We start from the raw sequence: 25,069 nt of genomic DNA, 5'->3' as shown, positions 1-25,069 counted from the left end.
CGAGACCACGTGGCTGGGGCCCTGGCAGGGAGCCGAGCTCATTGCTTGGGCCTCGGGCCAGCCTGCTGCAGCCAGGAACTTGGGCCCGTGGAGGAAGGTCCTGCTGCTGGCTGGGCTGAGAGCGTACACCAGGCACAAGCAGGAGTGGCCAGACGGAGGGCAGTCGGCAGGGTGGAAGTGAGGCCACATGTCTAGCTTGGTGGCTGCCTCTGAGATCCAGAGGGCAAAGCCTCAGGGGCCCCGGGGCGAGTGTCGGAAATGGGATACGTGCTGAGTAGTAGAGGGATGAGGCAAGCTAGTGGGGTGATGCAGCCTTGGTTATGTTCTGGGCTCCAGTCTACCCACGGGGGCAATGAGGTGCTGAATGTCAGGAACTGCTAGGGTCTTTCTATCTCAGACCACTTGTGACTGTTCCAATCAAAGATTTGTTCCAGCACTTTTAAAGTGCCTATCTTTTTTCCCCCCAACTGTTGTGCTCTTAATTACAAATCCTAGATTCCGAGAGGACATCTGTTTGACTCCTCTGAAGGACGGGAGAGTGAAGGTAGAGATAGGGGCTCGGTTCTGAGACCACCAAACATGCACCAGCAGAATGAGTACTCAGCGTCAGTCATGCCATTCCCTCTTGTACATTAGCACAGGGTTCTCATGAGCCCTTTGAGAGACCCCAGGCCTGCTATAGTCCATTCTATGTATTCAGTGTCCAGTCATCGCTAGGAGAGCAGGTGTTGGAGTCAGACTGCCTGGGTTCAGATCCCAGCCCAGCTATTCCTTAGCTGTGTGACTTTGGACAAGTTCTCTAACCTCTCTGGACCTCAGCCTCCTCCTCTCTAAAATGGGGCCAATAATAGGACTTATCTCACTGAGTTGTTAGAGCTTGATGTTACTGTCATTCTTATCATCTCACTGTCATCACCCACTGGCTATACCCAGGCGGCTGCATTTTGTCTGCAGAAGTGCCTCCCTTTCGGATCTCACCATTTCGATGGTCTCTGCCTTGTTATACGTCAGAGCTGTGCTCTCACTTTGCTGCTGCCTCCATGTGCCGGCAACGGCTCACCCTCTGTGTGACATCTCAGCTCACCCTCAGTACTCCCCATTGCACAGCAGAGAAAACTGAGACTCAGAGAGGCTGGTAGGTTGTGGAACCAGGGCTGGTATGGGGTTGCTTCGGTTCCAAAGCCTCACTGGGGCAGCTGGCCTGACAGCTAGGACTTAGAGAAGTCCTTGAATGAGCTTGGAGTGGCCTCTACATGCAGACCCATGGGTTTGAGACCTGTCTGGTGGCTGCCGCGTGTGAATATATTGGGCATGGCAGCCAGGAACAGAGCCCGGGGAATGCTGTCAAGGTCTCCATCTTGCCCCGGGCTGGGTGGCATTCATGCACCAAGGAGATAGGATAGGCTCCTTTCTCTCAGACCTTGTCTAGGGGTTGGGCCAAGCTGCGGGGTTCTTAGAGTTCACACCCCTGCCCCTCAGCCTGAGCAAGACAGACAGTGAGGGTCTGTCCAAAGTCACACAACCAAACTGGAGGCAAGCCAGGGTGTCTCTGGGCTGTCTCCAGAGGCTGGATTGGAAACCAGAGCAAGGACTTCCCAAGTCCTGCCCCTTGTGGGCCATGTAGTGTCACCCAGGTGCCCAGCTGGACAGCACCCCCTTGGCCCCTGAGTAGTTGTCCTCCTCTCCTGCCAGGCCCCCAACCCCAACCTCCAAAAGTAGAGACAGGAACTCAATGCCTTCAGAAGCCCCCCTGGCCATAGCCCCCCTGGCTGCTGTCTCCTGCCCCAGAAGGTGAGAGGGATCTACCTTACAGCGTGACAAAATGGGCTGCATTGGGATGAGGTTGGAATTTTCCCGGGGAGACCTAAGGATGTGGGGAGAGGAATCTTAGGTAGGGTCAGATGTACACCCCCTCTCCCCCCAACAAAGACTTGACCTGGAAGTGGGCCTGTGTACGTGCATGGGCGTGTATACACACACACACACACACACACACACACACACCTCTGCCACTCTCTGAAACCAGTTAGGCACATTCTATCAGCTTCTGCATTCCAGGATTTGCCCATGTGCTGCGCATATGAACATGGCAGAGTCCATAGAGGTGGGACCTGGGCTCAGCTCTGCCATAGATTTGCTCCCTGGCCTTGGCCAAGTGACATTTTCTCTCTAAGATTCAATTTCCCTACCTGTTATATGGGACCAATAACATTCCCCTCAAGGGTGGATATCAAAGGCAAATGAAGTTTTGCATGGAAAGTGACGGGCCTCGTCCAAATCTCTTTAATATGTCCTCATTTCCTCCTTTGGGTGTCTGAATGAAGCCCCACCTCCTAGAGGGTCAATGTCAACCCCTGCCCTTCTGATCCAACAGGGCTTCCTGACAGAGGGATTTGAGGGGAGTAGGATTGGTGGGCAGGGTAAGACAAAGGCCTTGGACGCATACACCTTTGAAAGTCACATCTCAACCAGTACAGACTTTGTAATTGGTTTGGGTTTTGATTTTAGGTTTAATCTATTGGATTCCCCCAGTAGACTTAGAAACCAGAAACAAATTACCCTCCATGAAGAATCGTTACTGTTTGAACAGCTCAGGCATCCACTTGGTCAGAAAAATATGTGCTTTGTTTTTTATTAAATTTCCCCGAAAAAACAAAAACAAAGCACAATGATTTGAATTCAAGGAGAGGGGAGAACAGGTTTCCCTAAATTCCAAGCTTGAATATTTTTTATTCCTTTTGAAGCAGAATGGATTTGTCCCCCTGCAATGCCAGAGGCATCCCCACAGCTGATGTTTTTCCAGCTGCCAGTCTCCCCAAAGACTATGGAGTGGGGTCAGGGACAGGGTGAGAGTCCAGACCTGCCTGGGGCGAGCAGCCTGGTCTCTCTCTGAGTTGCGGAAACTCACCTGTGGCAACAATGCTGATGTTCACCAGTGGTGTAACTTTGTATGACCTTGACACTTACCCTTTCAGATTCTCATTTTCTTTATCTGTAAAATAGAGACCATGATTCCACAGGGTGGCTTTTGAAGAGCATGTCACGATCCTAGAAGCTCGGAGCTGGAAAATGTCACACGGTCTTTCCTTCTTTGACCAGTAGGGAAACAGACCCCATGGGTGAAAGGGATCCTGGTATAACTCTCAGCAAGTTGGAGCTGGTCCAGGCCTAGACCCAGCTCTTGACCCCCCACTCCATCAGGACCAGGCCTCAGAGGGGGAGATTGGCATTTCCATGCTGGGGAGCTGGGTACCAGTTTCTTTTCAGAGACTCTGAGGAGATTAGAAAAGGGCTCACTGGCCGTGTGCCTCTCCACAGCAGCCAGTCCTTGAAAAGTTCTTTAGGTGGGGTGCTTGTTGAGGGCACGGGGTGTCCCAGGATCCCACTGCCTGCCCACATCCCACAGCCAAGGATTAAGGCTGCATGGACCAGTCCTTGTGTCATTCTCCTCCAATGGGGGAGGGGATCTGGATCAAAGCCACCCACTGGTGTAAGCATTAATAGGTGTTTGTTCTCTCTTGTGCCCTCAGGGGTTTCCTGGAGATTTTGGGGAAAGAGGCCCACCAGGACTGGATGGAAACCCTGTAAGTATTTCAAGTCTTTGGGAACAGGAACAAGTTTCAGAACAAACACACCGCAGGCTTTAGCAGCCCAAGCTTTGGGATCAGACAGACTGAGTCAAATCCCAGCCCTGCCACCTACTAACTGGTTACTCTGGGATGAATTGCATGCCTTCTCTGAACTGCAGGCTCCTACCTATTGTGGATATCCTGTGTTTCCCCCCCCCCCACCCCCTCAGGAGAGCCCCCCCGGCCCTGAGCCCTTGGTCCCAAAGTCCCAGGCTGTGCCCCATTCCCAAGAATTTAGAAAGGTTCATGGGTCACTCCCCACTGGGGAAGCCAGGGCTACTGCCATCTTACAAAGTGCCAGAAATATTTATGGGACTGCAGTGGCCTGGGGGAGCCGATGGTTTGCAGGCCCTTTATGGAGAGAAGAGCCGAGTTCTAAAGAAATCTCCAGCACAGTCATGTTTATAGATTTTGTAAATAATCGTAGGCCCATCGAGGAGCCAGGTCAGCCTGCCCTGGGGAGCTGAGCCCGCCTTTCCCTTCCTGTCCCAGTCTCGGGCTTGGCGGGAAAGGAAACCTGGGGGTGCAGACTATGTCCAGAGCTCCTTGGGACAACTGCCATGTTCCCCCATCTCTCCTTGGGACTTCCCTCCTGAGCAGCTGTGCCAGCTGTGCTTCCGGCAGAGGTAGCTGCTGGATCTGTAATGAGCACTTGATTATGTGCTCATTTCAATTCTACAGACGCTCCCTGAGCCTGACCCATCTGAAGCTGACTCCTGGGCTCCCTTGCAGGCTGAAGTGCTCAGAGCCGGGTGGACCTGGGTTTGAATCCTGCTGCACTACTTGTCAGGCGTGGCAGCTTGGACAAACCAGTTCACCTCTCTGCATCTCAGTGTTCTTCTCTGTAAATCAGGGGGATTATTAGAGTGTTGGCCTCAGAGGACTGTAGTGAGAATGAAATGAGAGAGGGCTGGGAAGGGGTTCGGCCCATGACAAGTGTTCAGTGGATGGAACGGTCACAAATAGTAGGTAATAACGGGGCACAGTTCCTACTCCCAAGGAGCTCCCAGGGAGGTCCCAGGTCCTGTGGAGGAGGGAGAGAGGAGTGGGGAAGACTCTTGGGAAGGGTGACATTAGACCTGGGATGAGGAAAGAGGTGAGGAGACATTCCAGGTGGAGGAAGGGACACCCGCAAGGTTGGGAAACCAGTCTTTCCTTCAGTACATCTGTCATTGGATTAACCACAATATGCGATGCCATCCTGGAAGGCCCCTTGGGATGGGGCAGGGATGTCCTTCTACTCATGGCCTAGAAGAGCAGAAGGAGGGTCTGATGTGTGCTCCCAGCTCTGCTACACAGCTGTTGAGTGACCTTGGACAAGTCACTTCCCTTCCCTGAGCCTCGGTTCCCTCATGTTACAGCCAAGGCTGCTTCTCACCTCCTCCTTGTCTTCTTTTCACCTGAGCAGCCCCGGGATTTCGTAGTGAAGGAAGATAAACGCCTTGGAGGTTATTGGCAATTCTCATTGATAATCACCGTTTCTAGAGTCCCCTATCTTTACTCATGCTTTTGCATTTTGAACTTGATCCAAACCCCTCTACTTGTCTTTTCTGGTGCAAACAATTGAAGGTCCATTTTTAGAGATGAGGAAAGACAAACTTGCCCACTGCCACACACGGCCACATCCGACTCTCAGGCAAGAGCTCTTCCAGCATCTCAGAGGCCCTGGGAGGCGGAAAGCTGTGAGCCTTCTTTCAGTGGTGGGGGCAGTTTTCTAAGGCTCCCCCACCTTGCCTTCTGGCTGAGAGAGGGAGGCTGGCCTAGTGGCTCTCAGCTTGGAGCCTTCACCACTGTGTGATTTGTTTGCGTTTGACCTTAGACAAATCCCGTAACCTCTCAAGCTTTAGTTTTGCCATCTGTAGAGTGGGGGTGAAATGAGTTCTGGGTCAAGCATCCTGTACATCTTTATTACTGTGTCAGGATTCTGCCCATTCTTTCACACTCACCATCGGAAGATACTGGATTTGAAAATCCAAACTCCCCATTTTGCAGAAGTGGAAAGCTGATGGCAGAGGAGGCAAGGGTCTCGTCCAAACTTCAGGCCATACTCAGGAGTGTCACAGGTCAAAAACAAGGAATGGTCAACTCGAAGGATTCCACCAGGCACCCACGAGGAGGGTGGCATGGAGGGACTGGCTCCAGAGGGAAACAGGGCAACTAACCACCTTGGTCTCTCTCTATTTGCAGGGAGAACTGGGCCTGCCAGGGCCCCCAGGAGTCCCCGGCCTCATTGTAAGTACACAGATATTTGGGGAGGGAGAGGGCCAGGAGGCAGGGTGTGGGGAGCAGGCCATAGGTCCTGCTGAAAAGGTCCCTCTCTTACCAAACACCAGGAGGAGCTGGGGAACCAGGACAGACCAGTCTGAGCAGGGGGCTGAGGGAGGAAAGCCATTCCGTGTGACCTCAGGTGCATCATCTACCGTCTCTGAGCACTTTTCTTCATTAGTTAAATGGGGCTGGGGGCTGGGAGCATGAGACTGCCAGTGTCCTTTCACACCTGTTGCCTGTTCATTGCTCTGGGAGGAGGTGTAGGCAGGTGATAGCATGCCCATTCAATAAGTGAGGAGCTTCAGGTCCAGAGGAAGGAAGTGACTGGCAGAGGAGCTGAGACTCCGGGCCACATTGGGCAGTCTTCTCCATCCTTTTCTTCAGAGCATTGGCTTTGGAGCCAGACCACCTGAGTTCAAGTCTCAGTTCTACCGCATCCTGGCTGTGTGACCTGGGACAAGTAACTGATCCTCTCTGAGCCTAGTTAGTCATCTGTAAAATGGGGATGATAAAATCCTCTTGGGTGGTTGTGAGGATTACTTGAGGCATCATTTGTACAGTTCTTGACACAGGGTCTAACACTCAGTAAGTGTGCAATTTAATGGGAAGTATTTTTATATTAATTACTGTTTTTTACCTACTGATGTGCCCGGGGTGGAGAGAGGTCTGTACACAGGGAGGTGAGAGGCAGTCTGACCTCTGACTCCATCCAGGTTGGGGTAGGCCTCGTGGCGTGGTTCTGTTAGCTCAAACCAGGGTTCCCTGTTGGGCCTTCAGAGGGTGGGCCTTGACCTTGGGTCCAGCCCCAAAAGCCAGTGAAAGGCCCGCGCCTGGGAAATGACTTTAGAAGCTTCTCTAGGGTCTGATGCCCCCTCTGCTCTGTCCCTCTGGCTCATTCCTCATGGGGTTTGAGTCTGGGGGGCCGTGGAGGGATACAAGCAGACAGTTCTGACAAATGGACTACCAGCTTCAGCCAGTCCAGCAACTGTGCTGAGAAATTCTGTTTAGAGGGAGGCTGGACCCTCTGTTTCCTGGGTTGGAGGGGGGACAGCCGCATCGTTCTGGGGAGGCCAGTTATGGGAAGAGGGCCCAGAGGCCCGCCTCAGTGGCAATGTGCTTCTCAGGTGGGTGAAAGCAGAGCCTGAGCAGGTAGAGATAGAGGGTCAGATCAACCTGTGTCTGAATCTTGGTCTCCCCTCCTTCTGGCCATGTGTTCTTCAGTTATGGCCTTGCTTTCTTGTACCTCAGGGACCCCCTCTGTAAAAGGGAATCCTTGTGCCCACTCCTGTGAGGACCACAGATTCACACAGTCCAGTCCAGTTTCATGGCTAAGGGCAGTTCCTGGAACCAGATCGCCTGGGTTCAAACTCTCCCACTCATTTAATTGCAATTCTGAGCAGATTTCTTCACCTCTTTGTACCTCATTTCTTCATTTGTAAAATAGGGATATTATTAGTACCTAACTTGGAGGAGTGTGGTTGAGAATTTAAAGAAACTATTACATGTAAAGTACCTAGTACACAGTAAGCACTCAAGAACTACTAGTTATAATAATAATAATTGTTGTCGATGATGATTTTATACATAAGATATTTTGTGCCTGGTAGCAGCTGTCTAGATCGCTGCATTGAGAAAGATTTTCAAGTCACACTGGAATTGAGTTAGCGAGGATGCTGTGATTGATTAGTGATGCCTGCCTTGGCTTGGGATGTGGACATGTCAACACATGAGTCATAACATTTGTCATCCCTGATGTCCTTTGCTGACTGAGCACCTTGTTTGGTACAGGGCACTGACCTAGATGCTTTGGAAAAAAGAAATCTGTGCACTGTGAGTTAGAGAACCTGACTTCCAGGGGACTTCCCAAGTCTTCTAGTCTAATCTTCTTTAAGCTCAGCAAGGGTCCCTTCTGGAGCATCGTGGTCATGTGGTCATGAAACTCCAACGCGGACACCCTGGTGCTCGATGCTCCCTCCTCTGGGGGCCCAGTGCATTCTCACAGAGCTCTCATTATACACACTTTCCTTTGTATTGAGCCCAAGTCATCGCCCTGTCCTCGGAGAGGCTGTTTCAGATGTAAAGATGGTCATTAGCTGTTCTTCCCAAGGCTCCTCACTCCGGCTATATGATCCCGATCCCTAAAGCTTTTCTGAAGGGATGTTTACATATCCTGGCTGTCATCCTTGGCACATATTTCTATTTGTCATTGTCCTGGCATCCACTAAGCTGGCTCCTGAGAGGGGCAAGAATATTGCTTGGCCAAATACACACAGATTCTGGAGACTGCTATCCCAGCCCTGGGCCCTCCTGACTCTTTATAGAGCACGTGTCTACCTGTGCTCCCCTTTCTCTTCACAGTTAGCCTTGCCAGATAAAATACAAGACGCCCAGTGAAATTTGAATTTCAGATGCAATATTTAGAACACATTTATACTAAAATATCATTCATTGTTTATCTGACATTCAAATTTAACTGGGCAGTCTATATTTTTATTTGCTCATTCTGGTAACCCTATCCACAGTATTTCTTAGGAGAATCCCATTTGGCAAATGGGAAAACTGAGGCCCTTGGTCAAGGTCACACACAAGGCAGGAGAGGATGGAGACATGTTAGGAGGCCATGTCTCCCAACTCCTAATCCAGGCCAATCCTCTTCCCACTCCCGTACGAGGGGCTCTTAGCCAGGGTTGAGCCCTGGGCATCGCAGCACGTCTTAGATGCTGTACCCCCTTGTGATGGCCCTTTCCAAAAAGCTGATGAGTTCCTTCTCATGCCTCACTCTTGCCCTGTGTCTCTCTTTGTGCTATTTAAAAATCCCCTTTGCTGCCAAGGTGACATTACCTTTCTCCTTGTGCCTCAGGGGTCACAAGGCTGGACCTGAACCCACCAAGTCACTGCCGTGCCCCAAGCCAGAGTCCTCTCCAACCCAAGGCACCCATTCTCACCGTGGGGTTTTGGGAACAGCAGCCTCTATGCCTGGGGCAAAAGTCTCCTCCCCGAAGAGTGGGAGACAAAAGGAATTTTCTAACTAGGAGTTAAAGGAGGGAGATCGACTGAGTCACCTTCGGTTTCCCAGAGGATGTGGCTTTTTAGCTGAGCAAATGGGAATTCCATATATTGATAATCATTTCAGTGGAGATTCAGATTTATTCAATGCCTTCTGTCAAGTCAGCTGAAGCAATTTGCATGCAGACTGAAGCCCGGAACTTCCCTGGTCCCCGGGGTCTTTGCAGCCCAGCCGGGAGGAAGGGCGTGAGAGGACAGACTAACATTTACAGAGCGTCTGTCTGCTCTGTGTGTGCTTGACATACATTAGGCTGTGGGAGCCTCGAGATACTTGAGGCAGGAGGCGGGCTGCGGCAGGCTGGTCACCAAGATGTGGGGGCTGGGGCCCGAGGTCACCAGCTAGGGACTTGCAACCCAGGCTTGTGTGGCCTCCTGCAGCCTCTGAGGCGAGACTGCCGTGAGTAATTGAAACCCTTTGGCTGGCCCTCAAGAAAAGTGTGCCTCATTCCAGAATCTGCTCAACAAAGAAGATTTCTGTCTTTTTAATTTTGAGTGGCACAGAGGGAATTTTGGCTCCTCCATTTACTGAGACCCAAAGAATATGTGATCTTGCCAACCCCCAGCAAGTAGGATATAGTGCACCATATTCTGTCACTAAGTGATCACCCGGCTTTGTTTCCTTGTCTGTAAAGCAAGGTCAGGCACCCCACTAACTGATATCTATCAAACCCTTAAGTGCAGGACCCTGTGCTAAGTACTTGATTATCACAGCAAACCTCTGAGGGTAGGGAGTGGGATTACCATTGTACACTTAAGGAAACCTAGGCTCAGAGAGGCTGGAGCACCTGTCTGAGGTCACACAGCCAATAAGCTAGACCTGGACCTGTGTGCACAGCTCATGCTCTTCACCATTACAGCACATGGCCAGCTCCGTACCACGTCTGTACTGAATGGAGACAGCAGATGCATGAGAATGTGGACCGGTAGTGCCAGAGGCTGTCCTGTGTGAGAGATGGTGCTTAAGACCTCACAGGAGCCAGGACTGGCCACAGCCCCCAGGTCCCCATCCCCAAGCTGGGGACCCTCTAGCAGAGTTTCTGGAAAGAGGCTTGTTGCCTTCAAAGGCAGTTCCAAGGAACATTGCAGCAAGATTTTTCCCTAGAGGTTTTGTAAATGTGAGTCTGCAGGTTTCTTTGTCACCCATTCATTAGGCCACTTTCAGTGGCTTCTCTGCGGCATGGGGTAGATGGTGGCCACAGAGGCACATACATAAATGGTCATCAGCGTGGAAAGGGCTAGGAGTGAAAGCCGGTCAGGCTCTGAGACCTGACAGCAGGGGCCTGACCTGGCCTATGGAGTCAGGGAAGTGAAGCTGATGCTGGGGGCGGAAGGACGAGTGGGTGTTAACAACGAGAACACCGGGCAGAACACTCTGGGTATAGGAAACGGTAGCCGAGGATGTCACAGTTTAAGAGAGACAGCAGGGCAGGGAGGTGAGACATGTGAGGGAGGGAGATGCTGCCAGCACCTCTGCTATGAAGGGTGAGCAGCGGAAGCAGCTCAGGTTTTCTTTCGGGGGTCCCTGGCAAGTCCCACGGCATTCATTGGAGGAGCAGAGCTCATGCCTATTTCTGCATCTGAAGGCTGTCCTGAGGCCCTGTATTTATGAGTGATAGCAAAGCAGAAAGCCATCCTTGGGTCATTTATTGGAGTAAACAGAGTCAATCCAAGGCCAGTGAGCATGGGCCGTAGGGTCAGACAGACAGACCTGGGCTCTGATCCTGCCACTGTCCCCTACCCTTTACTTAGTCTTGGGCAAGTTGCTTCACCTCTTTCTAAGCCTCGATTTTCTCTTTTGTAAAATGGAGTGGGACTAAGAATGGTGCTGGCTTCATAGGGGTTACTATGAGCAGTTGGTGAGTGCCCAAGCTGTCCAGACCACTCCTGGCACAGTGGAAGCTCTTGCTAACAAGGATCGGGTGAAACTTCGAGGTATCAAGCGTGGGGTCTGGCACACAGTAGGAGCTCCGTAAATGGTTGCAGATGTGGTTGGTTGTGTTCTTGGTGGGAGCCAGGGAGAGGAGGGCAAAGTGTGGAGAGCGGCGTTTGGGAGCGTAGGCAACAGTGGAAAGAGGATCCAAATGAAGGGCATTGCTCATTATTCTTTCTTGTGGGCACAACATTCTGTATGTGGCTTGGCCAAGCTGCCCACGAGGGTGTCTAGCATGGAGCAGCCGGGTGCTCTTTGGGATGTATGGGGGGTGGGGAATGGCCTGGAGTTTTCTCTATTCTTCCCCCAAATGTGTTGATAGCCCAGCGTGGGAGGCTTGCCAGCAGGGGGAAGACCAGCCCTAAACGAACACCACCATCTCCCTGTGTCCCCTGCAGCCAGAGTCCCTGATTCCTTGTCCCTTGGGGTTGGATACCCACACTTGTCCCTGCCCCCCACCCCACACCGATCTCTTTGGAGAGGCCTGCAGAGGTGACGAGGGTGTGCCGGGGTGTGGAGCTGCTGCAGCTCCCTGTGGCCCCACACAGGCGTTCGTCAGGTCTGTATTGAATTCTGTCCCCACACAACAAGCTGCTTTAGCCTGGAGCAGGAAAGAAGGAGCCTGTGTTCCTGGAACTGCTGCTGGTTCTCTGCCTGCACCGGGCCCCAGTTGGAGCCAGTGTGCCAGCAGAGCCTGCTCTGTTTATTTATGCACCACGGGGAACTTGGGGCGGGCCACCCCTCACTCCCTTCATCTAGGAAAAGAGGGAGAGAGAAGTCACCCAAGTGGCCTGCTGAAGTGCAGCTCTCTGAAGGGCTGGCTTGTCCTCTGACTCCAGCCTCTCCCTGACCAGGGATCCCAGCTTCTTTACTCCTTTCACTCCCTTTTCTCCCAACATTACTTCAGAATTGCCTAGAAGCTCTGGAGATAGAATGCCTGGTGTGAATTCCAGCTCTGCCCGGCTCTGATTTGTTCAAGCCCTAACTGCTCCAGGCCTCAGTTTCCTCATCTGTAAAATGGGGTGGTAGTAGAACGGATCTTTAAGGGCTGGTGTGAGGGATAATTGAGTTGAGCCATGTCAGGTGCTTAGCACGGAGCCCAGCAACCAGTGTCATTTGTATCACTATTAACGTCTGTTAAGCTGAGACGTCACTTTCTCAATGAGGAGATAACCTGATGAGAATTGAAAGCATATTTTCTTCTCAAAGTCTCCACTAGAAAATTTGGTTTGATCCAATGATACAAAGATCCTGAGGCCCAGAGAGGGAAAGTGTTCTGCCCAAGATCACACAGCCAGTTCATGGCAGGACCACGGCCAGACTCCAGCATCTGCCTCAGCTGGCCTAAGTCATTCCAAGGTGGGTTGGGAGGTGAGAATTGGCATTGCCTCAGCCAAGCCATGCCGCATCTTTGAACACTGCACCTTCCCTCTGTCTCTCTCCTTGGGGCATTCCACTGCACAGGCCTCTTGGCCCTTTTGCAGGAGGCAGGCAGGAATGTGATTTTTCATTCTCTGCTTGCCCTCCCTCCGAGACGTCTCCAGGCAGCTCGGACAAGAACCCGTTCTCGAGCTTGACTACCTGGGGAGGTCTTTGTTCCTCCAATGCTTCAGAGCACTGTCCTGGGGCCTCCATGGAGCCTGATTGCAGGGACGTGGGAAACTGAGGCCCAGAGAGGTCAAACACATTGATTGACTCACACAGCAGCCAGACACTTAGATCCATCACAGAATGGAAACGGGAAGAAAGAATATTTTCAGGGGCTCCCTTTCTCGGGGCGTGGGCTTAATATTATGGCTGCGGCTGCAGGCAGTAGTGATAGGGGTGGACAGGAAGTGAGGAGATTTGAGAGAAAGAGGGTGGGCTTGTTCAGAGAAAATCTAGTCACTTCACTCCATAAACCACGGTTTCTCACCTCAACACTACTGACACTTTGAGCCAGATAATTCTTTGTTGTGGGAGGCTGGCCTTCCCATTGTACAATATTTATCAGCATCCCTGACCTCTAGCCACTAGATGCCAGTAACACCTCCTTAGTTGTGACAACCCGAAATACTTCCAGACAGTTCCAAATACTTTACACATGTAAGTCCATATGCTTCAAAACAACTCCAGGAAGTACATAGTACTGTTAACCCCCGTTTGTTAGATGAGGAAACTGAGTCATGGAGGGATTAGCACCTCCCCTCCCCCCAAAAAAAATCACACAACAAGTGAGCGACAGAGGAGAGCTGAAACCAGGTGGTCTGGCTTTGACCTACACTGCTTTCCAACTCTCCGGGTTCTAGGAACTTTGCTGTTTTCACTTGGGACAGGCTGAGCTGATTTAAAAGTAGGTCTTCAACCTGCAGTCCAGCGTCTTACCGTTTGACTGGGTCTGTCTCCAACTCTGGGGTGCCTGTGATTAACAGCCCCCTCCTTCCTTGCTGCCCTCCCAAGGAGATGGCTGAGCTTCTGGGAAGCAGGAAGTGCCTCCCCCTCACTAAGCTAGAGGAATCAGAGCCCCTGTGTATGCTTATTTAACCCTTCTAGCAGCTTGCCCAGGGAGAAGGATCGATCGCCCTATTTTAAGAGATATTTATGGATACTGAGGTCCAAAGAAGTCAGGTGAAAAGCCCTGAGTCCCTTAGCCAGTATGGGGTGTAAAGAATCTAATGTGGGATAGAAAGATCTAATGTCTAATATGAGATGGAAAGAAGTGGTGGGGGAGGGGCAGCAATCAAGAAATGACCTTGGGAAAAGACAGATGTCCTATTTATTCCAGCACTTCAGTGGAAGTAAACAGACTGAAGAATATTCCTAATTTCAAGAACCATCCAGGAGGGTTGCATCCTTGGAAGTCCAACCCCAGGGACTTTGGGAACCATCCCTACCAGGCCAGCTTCCTGTAGGCCACCTCTCACGGCATTCTCTTCTCTTTCTTTTCCCAGGGCGACATGGGAGCATTGGGTCCGATTGGCTACGCAGGACCCAAGGGCATGAAGGTAAACAGGGCTGTCCCCTATTCCAGGCCTCGTCCCAGCCAGGCACCCATGACCTATTTCAGCCCAGATAGAAGAGTGCCCTGGCACAATATTGGGGGATGGGAAGATGGGGGGACTTGCAGAGGGACGCTGGGGTGAAAGCAGGCAGGTCAGGAGCTCGGGTCTTCTCAGGCCTGAGAGCCAGTCATATCTGTATGTCATTAATGCCAGACACTTTGTTAGACAGCAGCCCTCAAGCTGAGCATGAGTCTGATGTGGTTCTAAACCTATGGGCCCTGAAAGTCCAGTGGGGACATCACCAGGGGCATAGAAACTATAATGGCAAACCAGTGAACTCAGTACATCCCCGAGTGGGATGGGCTTGCAGGAGAAGGATGAGCTAAGACTGCTAGGACCACGTTCCGGGGATGACCCTGTTTTGGCCAATGAGTGTGTGGTACTGCTCATTAAGCCCACCTCTCTCCATCAACCCTTTCTTCCTGGATTTGTCCTTTGCTGTGGTTCACGAGTCAACCACCTATTCTCATGCTCCTTCAGTCCACACCATTGCATTAGGAGCTGGGGTCATTGCCCCTTTTATAGATGAGAAAACTGAGCCTTGGGCTTGAGCATCTAGCATGGGGGCTCACAGCAAGTCAGTGGGTGCCAGCCAGGGCTCCTGACACCAGTGGCTTTGAGCCTCCCTCACAGATGGACTCCGGCTTTTGTCTTGCAGGGACTGATGGGAAACATGGGGGAGCCCGGACTGAAAGGTGATAAGGTGATCTGAATACTCCCTTATTGCACTGTGTTTTATCTGCATGCGACCCCCCCTCTGCCTCGGTGCTGCTGCGGACTTCTTGCCAGGTCCACTCCCCTGCATGCCTCCTCCCTCTCCTCTGGCCCCCCTAAATCTGTGCTCCCCAGCTTCTTCCTTGTCACTTTGGGTTGCACTCAGACAGGTGGTTCTGGGTAGATGCAGACCTTGGCATATAGAGCATGGAGGACTGTTGAGGCACAGGCAGGGTGTAAGGTAAGGCAGGTGCCTGAATTCGGAGAGTAAAGCTGAGGCCAGTGTCTGGGCTTTGAGGCCAAAGCCACAGAACGAAGAGGGTGGAGGTGGGGGACAGAGGGCAGAACGTTGCTCAGATAACGGGCTCCAGGGCAGGTATGATGTGGGGTCCAGAGACCTCTCCAGGTACGGGAGGAAACAAATCCATATCAACCATCCCAGAGAGCACGCAGTCGGAAAATGCAACAGGGAAGCCAGGACCAGACCCTGAGCCCCTGCCCCACGTTCCTCCTGCTGCCTCTTTGAGGCCATCGTTGCCACATATCCTCTGTACAGCCCTGCCACTATCTCACCCTGTACCAAAGCAGAGCTGAAAGTGGGTAGGTGGGTCCCCAGGGCCCAGAGTGGGTAGCACCTGGCCTGGCTCATGTAGCTTCTGAGTGACAGGGACATGGGGGTGAGGGGCAGTGCTATTTGTGCTCTACCCTGTGACAGTCTTCCTGCCCTCCCACCTTAGTCTCTTGATAAACCAGGCACCCCAAAGGGCACGTGGGAGGCTTTCGGGTGGCACCCAAGTTGCCATAAGCCTGAGCAAGGAGAGAGGCCAGGATCCTTCTGCACCTGTCTTCAGATAACTCTGCTCCTCCTAAACTTGAGAAGTAGGATCAGGTACCGGTGCTATGCACCATCTGGGTGCCCTGTGGGGATTAACTCATCCATCCTCCAGCCCCCTAGGAGACAGGAAGCTTGCCTGAGGCCACATAGCTGGTACGTACTGTCAGGATTCAAACCCAGGCACCTACCTCCACGCACCTCAATAGGTGCAGAACTGAGGTCTGCAGGCCACCTCCTCCAGGGCTTGAATTTCACACCTGGGGAAGCAGACCCAAGGAGAAGAGATTTGTCAAAGGACACTTGATGATCTATTAGGCTCCTGGACTCTTAGAAAATTGGAACTGCTGGGCTGAAATGGGCACACTCAGATTGTCTTAGCCCCCTGCCCCTCACCCGTAGGTAGCCAGGGGTGTGATGCTAACCCCACTCCTTTATCTATTCCTTTCTACCTCTTCCATTCCCTACTGTCACACCCAAGCCTTCAGCTGCAGTCCCCTCTGCCTCTCCCCTCAGCTCTGCCCTCTGATGCTGCGCTGCTTGCTGCTGATACCCCACTTCCGGTCCTCCTCAAGATGGAGGGACTTTCTGTTGGAGGTGGGGGCTTCCCCACAGCTACCTGTTTACCCTGAGGTTGGAGACATCAGCACTCTGGAAATGCTGAAGTCATGGACAAAGGAGAAAGAAAGTGGGGGAAATGGGAGTGTTAGGCAGTGATCTTTTTATAGGCTCTCATGCAGAGCTGGCCTCCAGCTCACTGTTTCTTCAGGGACATGGAAATAAATGTGTTACATAGAACTCGGCTGGCTTGCTGACTGGTGGTGCCGGAGACATTTGGAGATGTGAAAGCTCTGGAAAAGAAAAAGAAGGCAAAGAAATTATTTTCCTGCCCATAGTTTTCAGGAAAATCAAATTAAGTATTTAGGGCTGAAAAAAAAAAGAAATCTCTTTTCTGTCCCTTTGGCTGCATAGGGGTCTTAATGTTGCAAGAAGAGGGGTTCTGATCAGCCCCTCTTCCCCCTACCCTTGGCCCTTCCCTGGGATGACGGAGCCATTGCTTCATGTTCCATGGTCGTCCTGCCTAGATATTAGATTTTCCACAACCCAGCCTGGCCTCATTCCCACTTACAACCACTTGGCTCCCTCTCACTGTGTGGAGGCACATTCTGAAACCAAGCCTCCTGCTCCAGGTTCAGCGTTCTGCAAATCTATTGTCCTGATTTCTTAGGTGCCTGTTAAAACATTTTTTACCCCCACACTCCTCCTTTGGACATTTGAAAAAAAAAAGTTCCTGACTTCCTAAAACTGGAATGTCATACAGGACTTTCCAAATTGGAAAAACCAAATTATGTTAAAAAAAATTTTTTTTTTTTTTAAATTCTGGCTTTTGTTCTACCAAGGAGGTCATGGCCTTAGCTGCTCAACGGGGGTTCTCTAAGAGTCTCCATTCTTCCTGGGTTTTTCTCTCCATTCTTGTGACTGCACCCAAGGCTATAAATGTTTTCTGAGTCCTGGGGCCAATGTACTGTTGGTAATGTCCACGATGGAAAGCTGGAAAGGGTGAGGGCTGTGTGCGGTTGTTCTGGCTCTGAGGATAAACACTTCCCGATCTCATTCTGCGACAGTTCATTTAGCAGGATGCGCCTGAAAACAAAGGGAGCAGAAGAGAACCTCTGACAGCCAGAGTCGATGTCACAAGCCTATGCAATACGTCATCTTAGAAAAGAAACACACAGACCTAGCTCGAGACCAGTCGACCTGCTGTTTACACATTGTCTTAACAAGCCAGGCTCTCTCGTTTCTTAAGCTATAGCTGATTAAAAGCAGCTAATTAGAAGTAGATGGGAGCTGACTGCTGGCATAGAAACTCCCACAGAAGGAAGAAATGACAGCTCACAGTCTGGTGGTGAAGACTATCGAGCAACAGATGCAAGTACTCAGAAACCGCAGAAGTGTGGGACCGTTCTACAGGCTGCACTTGCCCCTGTGTGACATCAGCTGAAGAAGAGGTTGAAGGGTCAAGAAACAGTTCCTTTGATCCACAAGTATCAGTTTTGCTGGAGAAGCCAGGTGACATTAGGCAGTTTAGATTCTGTTAATAGAGTTTTCAGCCATCTGAGTAAACCCAGGAAAATCTGGCTGGGTCCCTTCCCCCCCCCCCCAGAGCCTGCCTTCCCCACCCAGGCTCCCCTGGGGGACCTGCCCTTTTCTCTAACAAGGCTGCTGCTTGTCAGACCAACTTTGGGAACAGTCTCAGCAAAGCTGTATCTTGCCAGTGGGTCTGCAGGTCGGGGAGGCTTCTGGAACCCACTGGTCTCCATCGTAACCTTCTTTGCTGGTGTGTGTTTAGGGTGAACAAGGGGTTCCAGGTGTGTCAGGAGATACCGGATTCCAAGGAGACAAGGTAATTGCGGCAGACTCTCCCTTGGCCCCTGTTCTGCTCTTCTCTGGCCCTTGTTTCCTTTCCCGGGGCCCATCATGGACCAGTACCCACCAGTGAGAGAGCTTCCTTTCAAACACTTTTGTCTTCTCTGTCCTTGGTCTACCCTCTCATCTCTTCCCTGGACTTTACAAAGACCCCCTGAATTATTCCAAGGCCCCCAGCTTCTTTTCTCCCAGTCTGCCTCACTGTCACAAAATTTTTCTGCTGGGGCGCAGCTCTGTTCTGTGCTCACAAACTCTCTATTGCTCCCAGAGTGAAGCCTTGGCTCCTCACCCCAGGGCCCCAGTGAGGAGGCCCCTCGGACACTTTCCTGTCCCTCATCCTTACAGTCCCTCATGCCCGGCCCCACTGAACTGCCCACTACCCCTCTAGGCTTTTTGCACACACTGGTACCTCACCTGGCACACCCTCTTCCCAGCCTCTGTTCAGCCCAACCCTGCCCCATCTTGCAGGACCCTGCTTCGATGCCTTTTATGCCACCTTTTGGGACGTGGCCATTTCCTTTTCTGAGAGGCCTGAGCAGCCTGTCTGTCCCTTACCTGTGGCAGCACCTTTGTCCCCTGATTGATGGGGACTTGTGCTCAACCCCCTGCCAGATAGCATGTTCCCTAGGGATACGGCCAGCCCCAGACTGCCCTGGCCCAGCTTGGCTCAGGGTCCTGCACAGAAGAGTGAACATTTAGGGCCTGTTTGAGTGAGTGAGTGAGTGAGTGAGTGAGTGAGTAACTGGCCTTAGTAACTGACGAACCGAGGCAGCCTGCCGAGGCCGGCTTCTCTTTGCCTGTGTGCTGCACCATGTGGCCACATCTGGACCTCACCCCACCCGTCAATGAGGCCCAGATGTTGGCCAGCTCTCCCTCTTCCTCTCCCTCTCTCCTGGCTGGCCTGTCCTGACCCAGCCTCAGTATCTCCGGGTTGCCAGCCATGCAGGCCTGGCTGCTTCTCCTGCTGGACCCCAGTCTCCAGACTTCCCCAGGCACAAATGGTGCTTCATGCCTGTTGGAACCCCAGGGTCCCGGGTTCCAGGATGACCTGGTGAGGACAGGGGCTGCTCTTTCAGCTTTGCATCCCTGGGGCCCAGCCCACAGGGTGCAGAGCTGGTGCTTTCCCCTGCAAGCAGGTAAAGTGAGGGGGAGCCCATCCTCCCCAAAGGCAGGTGTTCTCCAGGCTTCAGGCTGGCAAGGATGACCAAGCAGCTGTGCCTCTGGTTAGTCTGTTCCTCACTAAACCAGCCCGCATTGGGTCTTTTCCAGGGCAGCCAGGGATTGCCAGGGTTCCCAGGTGCACGGGGGAAGCCGGGGCCTCTGGTAAGTACCTTCTGTTCCGAGTTCCCAAGCCTCAAACTCTCCAAACGGTCATCCAAGAGCTCACTTTCTCCGACAGCAGCCCTGGGTTGGCCAGCAGGGCAGGACAGGAATGGAGATTCACCCACTTTACAGATAAGGACACTGAGGCCCCAGAGGGACAGGAACTTACCCAGCATCATTGATAGGCCTCAGTCACTGGCAGAGCTCTGGCAAGAATCCTGGGCTCTAGCAGTGGGTATCCTTTATTTATTGAATAGTACTGTGTATCAGATCTTTCTTGTACTATATCTCTTTGAAGGCTGCCAATAACCCCAGGGGTTAGAGAATTATTATTGCTCCCATTTTACAGATGGGGAAACAGGTTCTACAAGGTGAAGTGACTGTCAGGATCTCATGGCTAGTAATTGCAAGAGGCAGGGTTTGAATAGCAGTGGCTCCTTCTAGTTATCTAGGCAGCTTTCATTCATATACTCCCGAGCTCTTCCAACCACCCACAGCCAGGGGCAATAACATAAAGGGTTGGTGGGAGGTGAGCCCTCACCCCTACCTTCTCCGCAATCTTTTCTCTTCCACAGGGCAAAGTTGGAGACAAAGGATCCCTTGGGTTTCCTGGGCCTCCAGGACCCGAGGTAGGTGATGCCCTATTTCTCTGTGTCTGGCTGCACCTGGGACTGGGTTTTATCTGGGAAACCAAGGCCCAGAGAGGGGGAGATACTTGCCTGAAGTCACTCAGCAAATGAGAGCTGGGGCTGAGCACAGAAATTCTGAGATCAGCAATCTTTCCTTTTCTGTCTCTGTCCCCTGTCAGTGGCAATGAGGCAGATGCTGGCCTCAGAGACCCTCTCCAGCTTTGTGGCCACCTTTACAGTTTCCAGAAAAAAACATCAGGAGAGCCCACTGAGCTCTACTGCCTGGACCCTTAATGGGAGCTCCCCACATTCTGTCTCTGAGGATTGAGACCTCTAACCCCTCTGAGCTCTGAGGCTTTTCTAACCACTCAGGCCCACTCTGCAAACTTCAGGGCTCAGTCCTCCCAAGTATGAGAAGCAATAAGCAAATGTAAAATTATGGTGTTTCAGTGGAGAATGAGAAATCATGAAGGCTGGCTATGGCAATTAATGTAATAATTCTAGTTGAGTAGTAGGACCTGTGAGTTTCTGATCTGTGTGAGAATTAGTATCGACATGCTGAATGTTCCTCACCTAGCATCATAAACAATGGAGCAGGGCAGTTAGCTGGGTGCGCTCTTTTTGCCCCCCTCTCTCTAATTTGGACACTGGCTCTGGACAATAGAGTGAGCAGTGCCAGGGCCATTATCTGTCTAAGATCCTCAGGCCCTCTGGGGGTCTCAGCTAACCCCAGCCAGAGCTCCCATCCACCCTCAACACCCTATCCTGGGGCCTTGCTCCTCTGCAGGTCTCAGAGACAAAAGTCTGGCTCTGCTACAGTCTCCAGACCCTTCCAAAGATCACTCCTGCTAATGCCCGGATAGATGAAAGACTGTTTCCTGACAGCTACAAGTTCTGACTTTCTGCTGTTTTGACTTTGGCCGTGACACAATCCTATCTTTAGACAAATGGAGTTGGCCTCTCGTCCATGGCCCTGATCCCTTCCCCTGGTCACTGTGGAAAAAGGCTTTTCTGTGAGTCCGGGTTTTCCCAGCAGCTTGGCCAGTGGGGGTGGAAAGCATGATCGCTCACAGTTATTAAGCTCCACCTCGTGCCAGGAGGCTGTGTAGCATCTTCGGGTGAGAACTTGTTAACTCGCCACCACCATGTGAGGGGGGTATTACTACCACCAGGTTACACATGAGGAAAGTGAGTCACAGAGCAGGGAAGTGACTTCCTTGGTGACTTGCTTGCAGGAAGTAAGGTCTACTTTGGCTCTCTCTTGGGTCCCTGGAACCATCTGGGGTCTGCCTCTCCCAGCTTTGTGTTCTGTTTGGATTGGCTGACTCAGAAGATGGCTCTGCTCAGCTGAAGACAGAAGCTGATGAGCATGTCAGCGCCTTCCTGGGTCTTTGCCTCTGTTCCCAGAGACCATGGGTGGGAGCTCCAACTTTCCAGCCCCAGCACAAATTATCTCTTTCACACATCAGTGGGCCTGATCCTGTGAGCACCAGAATTTGATCAGTGTCCTGATTGCCAAGTTCTCCCTGGAGATGGGCCCATCCCAGGCAGACTTGTTTTCCTAGGACGTGGGACCCAAAATCATTTTGGATGCAGACTTTTATTGAGCACTTACCAGGCACCAGACGCTGAGCCAAGTGCTTTGCTCACATTATTCTCTTTAACCCTAGAACAGCCTTGTATAGTGGGTGTTAATGGTCATCATTTTACAGATGAGGAAGCTGAGGCCCAGAGAGGCTCAGGAACTTGCCTGAGGTCACACAGTAGGTGATGGCAGAATGGGATTTCAAGCCACTCATTTTGAAAAAAAAAAAAGACAGGGGCCTTCAGCTATCTGTGTTAGTTCCAAATTCAGGACCATTCTTGCCTTTGCCAGTGAGAGGGTGAGAGGATGTTGGAGGTAGAATTTAGTGGGAGTTACCAAAGGATCAAAAGAAGAAGGGAAAAGAAAAAGCCACCTTATGAAGGCAAGATGGGAGGGGGTATTTTGATCTCAGGGATTCATATAAAAAGGCTTTGGTTTCTAGCTGGCAGGAAACTAAGGGAGTCGTGAGGCTGCTCCGAAAGTGAATGGGGTTGTAGGCTGAATTAACAGAGGTATTACACCTAAAGCAAAGAAGGGGGTTGTTCCCATCTTTACCTGTGCTGGTCATTCCACACCAAGAGAAGCATAGTTTTCCTGGTGATGACCAGTCAGAGGCAGTTAATCCAGGGGACCCTAGCCCCTGACTACTAGAAGCTATGGAAGGGACAGAGCAGGGCAGGCCTCTGAGGAAGGAGTAACTGGTCTTCAAATTGTTCATAGACCACTGTGGAAAGAGCGACCCCCTGTGCTTTGTGGGGCTCTGAGAGACAGCACAAGGTTCTTGATGGGGAAGGGTTGGTAATTCTGCTTCACTTTAGGGAGAAGCTTCTACTGCCCAGTCATCCATCTGGGAAGGACTGGTCTGGGAGCAGTGAGCCCCCACTGGGGATGTGGGGCAGAGCCCATACCTGGCCAGGATGGAGTGGGGATTTCAGCTCTGAATGGGAGGACTTAAGAGTAATTAGATCAGTGCTTTTCACGGCTTTCAAAGTCACAGGAAACTCAGAACATACACATACCTGCAGGACCCCTGCACTCAAAGGATGACACTTCTCAGAGCAGGAGGTCTGGGCCCTGGCTGCTTTGGGCCCTGTACTTGGGAAGTTCTGGGTTAGACGACCTTGTGTGTGCAAGTTTCCTGCATTGTTTCATTTAATTTTTTCAGCAATTCTGAGGCTTAGGGCCGGTACCTTCATTCCTGTTTTAGAATCAGGATCAGTGCAGTTAACTGACCTGCCCAGGATCCCATCCCTCACAGGATTGGATGGAAACCCAGTTGGCCCCCACCCAAGACCTATGCTCTTAGCACTTCCCTTCACAGCCCCCATGGGTGACCCCTGTTCTCTGCCTCCCCTTAGGGATTCCCGGGAGACATCGGCCCCCCTGGGGACAACGGCCCAGAAGGTGTGAAGGTGAGTCCCTGCCTTGGGAGGCTCCAGCTGAGGAAGCTGATAGCTCTGCAGAGACCACAGGCCTCCAGGACTGGCTACTTGGCTTGGAAGTAAGGGGAGTCATGCCAGCCTGTTGACGGAGATAAAGGTGCCACTTCTGTGACCTGTTTTTGTTCCCTTCTCACCAGGGTAAGCCTGGAGCTCGAGGCCTGCCGGGACCCCGTGGACAGCTGGGGCCCGAGGTGAGACCTTCTGGCCCTGCCCCTGGCCATCCTCCCCCAACTCCCAGCCTGCTCTGTCCTAGGTCCTGGAGGCCTAGGCTGGGGGTTGGGGCCTCAGTCAGGACACAGCCCAGGGCTGCATCAAACTCACCCTCCAGCTTATCCCTGACAGCCCTCCCCCATGACCTTTCCAGCAGCCTTCTCCGCCCTGGCCTGGCAGGTGGGTCATTCCCTCCTCCACTTTACCCCACTGCCCTCGGGTTTCTTTCTTAGACCCATTGCCACTGCTTCTGCTCATGTTGGCACAGTTTTATTAGGCGTTGATATGTGAGGGTAGGAACTGTCAGCTCCATTTTACAAGTGAGGCCCTGAGACTCACGGGTGAAGAGACTGTGTCAGGTCCCATGATTAGTGGCAGGCAGAGTTAGGATTCGAACCCAGGTCTGCTTGAGCCCAAAGCCTACGAAGCCCATGACATAGAACCTATGCAATTAACTTACGTGCTCCTGGGAGCTGTGTGTGGCATCCTCAGAGAATTACATGATGTGTATAGCTAGTAAGTGGCTTAGAGATAGTCTGCTTATTTACTCACACATGATGAAGGGCAGTGCCAAGGTCATACAGGCTTATTGGAGCACCCATGGGGCACTCCATGGTCTGGCCCCAGATTTTGCCTGTGCGTTGAGGCCCTCCCACCCACCTTGGCTCCAGGACCCCATGACGCACAGCCCTGAGTAAGGGTGCAGGAGGCCCAGTTTTACCACGACCACAGACAGGCATCCAGCTGATTCTGGGTCTGGCAGGGTCCCAGTGCTGGCTATGGGAGCTGCCACGTGAGGCTGTTTTCCTGGAAGTTGGAACTCTGGAGGGGGCCCCTTGGTCAGGCCTGGCATGCCAGAGGGACCAGTTTGGAAGCTGCCTGCGCCAGCAGGAGGGCCTGCAGGGTTCCCATGAGCCAGAAGTAAGAAGGGAGGGGAGAGGAGAGAAAAATGGCACCCACCATGCGCTTCCATCTACACTCACATTACCGCTCAAGAAAACCCTCAGTATGCCTGCCACTTGTTCCTGTCTCCATTGATTCGCTTATCCATTCATACATTCATTCATGTCTCCATTTCTCCACTCTTGTGCCCTCTTCCCTCCCTTCATTCACACACATCCACTGGACACTGGGCACATACCCATCCTGAGTGATATTTGGGGGGTGGCTTCAAAAGCACGTGAATCATCGCTGTCCTCCAGGAACACAACTTAAGCCAGTCATTATACTTCAGGGTGATCCTCTCTGTCCTGCTCCATTTTACAGATGGGGAAACTGAGGCATGGTGAGACTAAGATCTGCCAGGGAGTAAATGACAGAGCTCAGAAGAGAGTCCGTATCTCTGAGCCGTAGACTGGGATCTGTTTCCACAGCATATAACGAAGTTTCACTTTTCTGCCCAGCACTGCCATGAACCCAGGCTGCTCACATTCAGCTGACACCAAGGGTCCCATTCATGAGGAAGTCCCTGTGTGGCTTGGCCTCTAGACCATGACTGGTGGCGCCTCTGCCTTGGGTGGGGCCAGGAGGGCTTTCTTCTGTCCACCCTTTCCCTCCATACAGGACATGTTTTCCAAGAGTCTCACTGGATTAACTTTCTTCTTTTCTTCTTTCTCATGTCTCCCAACTCTAGGGAGATGAGGGACCCATGGGGCCACCTGGAACCCCTGGCTTGGAGGTGAGTGTTGCTGGCCTGAGGGAGGTGGGATCCGTTGGAGCTGAGCCATCTGTGCACAGCCCAGCAACAGCTGGGTGGTGTTCTGAGAGAAGTCATCAGTGGGGGCCTCGGGCCAGCCAGAGAGGGGACTAGGACAGACCCCAAAGGAGAGTGACGAGGGGCAAGAAACTGACCTCTGTCTGCCCACCTACAATGAGCTGGTGCTTTGCATCCACTTTTTCATTTGAGTCTCCCTTATGAGAGGCACATTTTTAAGTTCACTTGAGGCCAAAGAGGCTCAAAGAGTGAGGGGTTT

General features: G+C 52.0%; 1 protein-coding gene across 5 annotated transcripts in view; it reads left to right on the top strand.

The window, feature by feature from the left end:
• The window catches only part of COL27A1 (collagen type XXVII alpha 1 chain), a 135,744-nt gene that overhangs the window by 53,580 nt on the left and 57,095 nt on the right, over positions 1–25,069 (top strand). For all 5 annotated transcript variants that reach the window (XR_002139439.3, XM_019754574.3, XM_019754577.3 and 2 more), the window contains 10 exons: positions 3,531–3,584; positions 5,817–5,861; positions 13,824–13,877; positions 14,593–14,637; positions 17,831–17,884; positions 19,177–19,230; positions 19,806–19,859; positions 22,803–22,856; positions 23,024–23,077; positions 24,730–24,774. Coding sequence is in view for 4 of the 5 variants with exons in the window: in XM_019754574.3 (XP_019610133.3) it covers positions 3,531–3,584; positions 5,817–5,861; positions 13,824–13,877; positions 14,593–14,637; positions 17,831–17,884; positions 19,177–19,230; positions 19,806–19,859; positions 22,803–22,856; positions 23,024–23,077; positions 24,730–24,774 (513 nt within the window). In the remaining variant the exon portion in view is untranslated. The remainder of the gene's footprint in view (positions 1–3,530; positions 3,585–5,816; positions 5,862–13,823; positions 13,878–14,592; positions 14,638–17,830; positions 17,885–19,176; positions 19,231–19,805; positions 19,860–22,802; positions 22,857–23,023; positions 23,078–24,729; positions 24,775–25,069) is intronic.

Source organism: Rhinolophus sinicus, chromosome 16 (genome assembly GCF_057876585.1).
Source record: "Rhinolophus sinicus isolate RSI-liver-muscle chromosome 16, RSI-T2T, whole genome shotgun sequence".
In the NCBI taxonomy this organism is placed as follows: Eukaryota; Metazoa; Chordata; class Mammalia; order Chiroptera; family Rhinolophidae; genus Rhinolophus; species Rhinolophus sinicus.
This window is presented reverse-complemented; position numbering and strand designations above follow the sequence as displayed.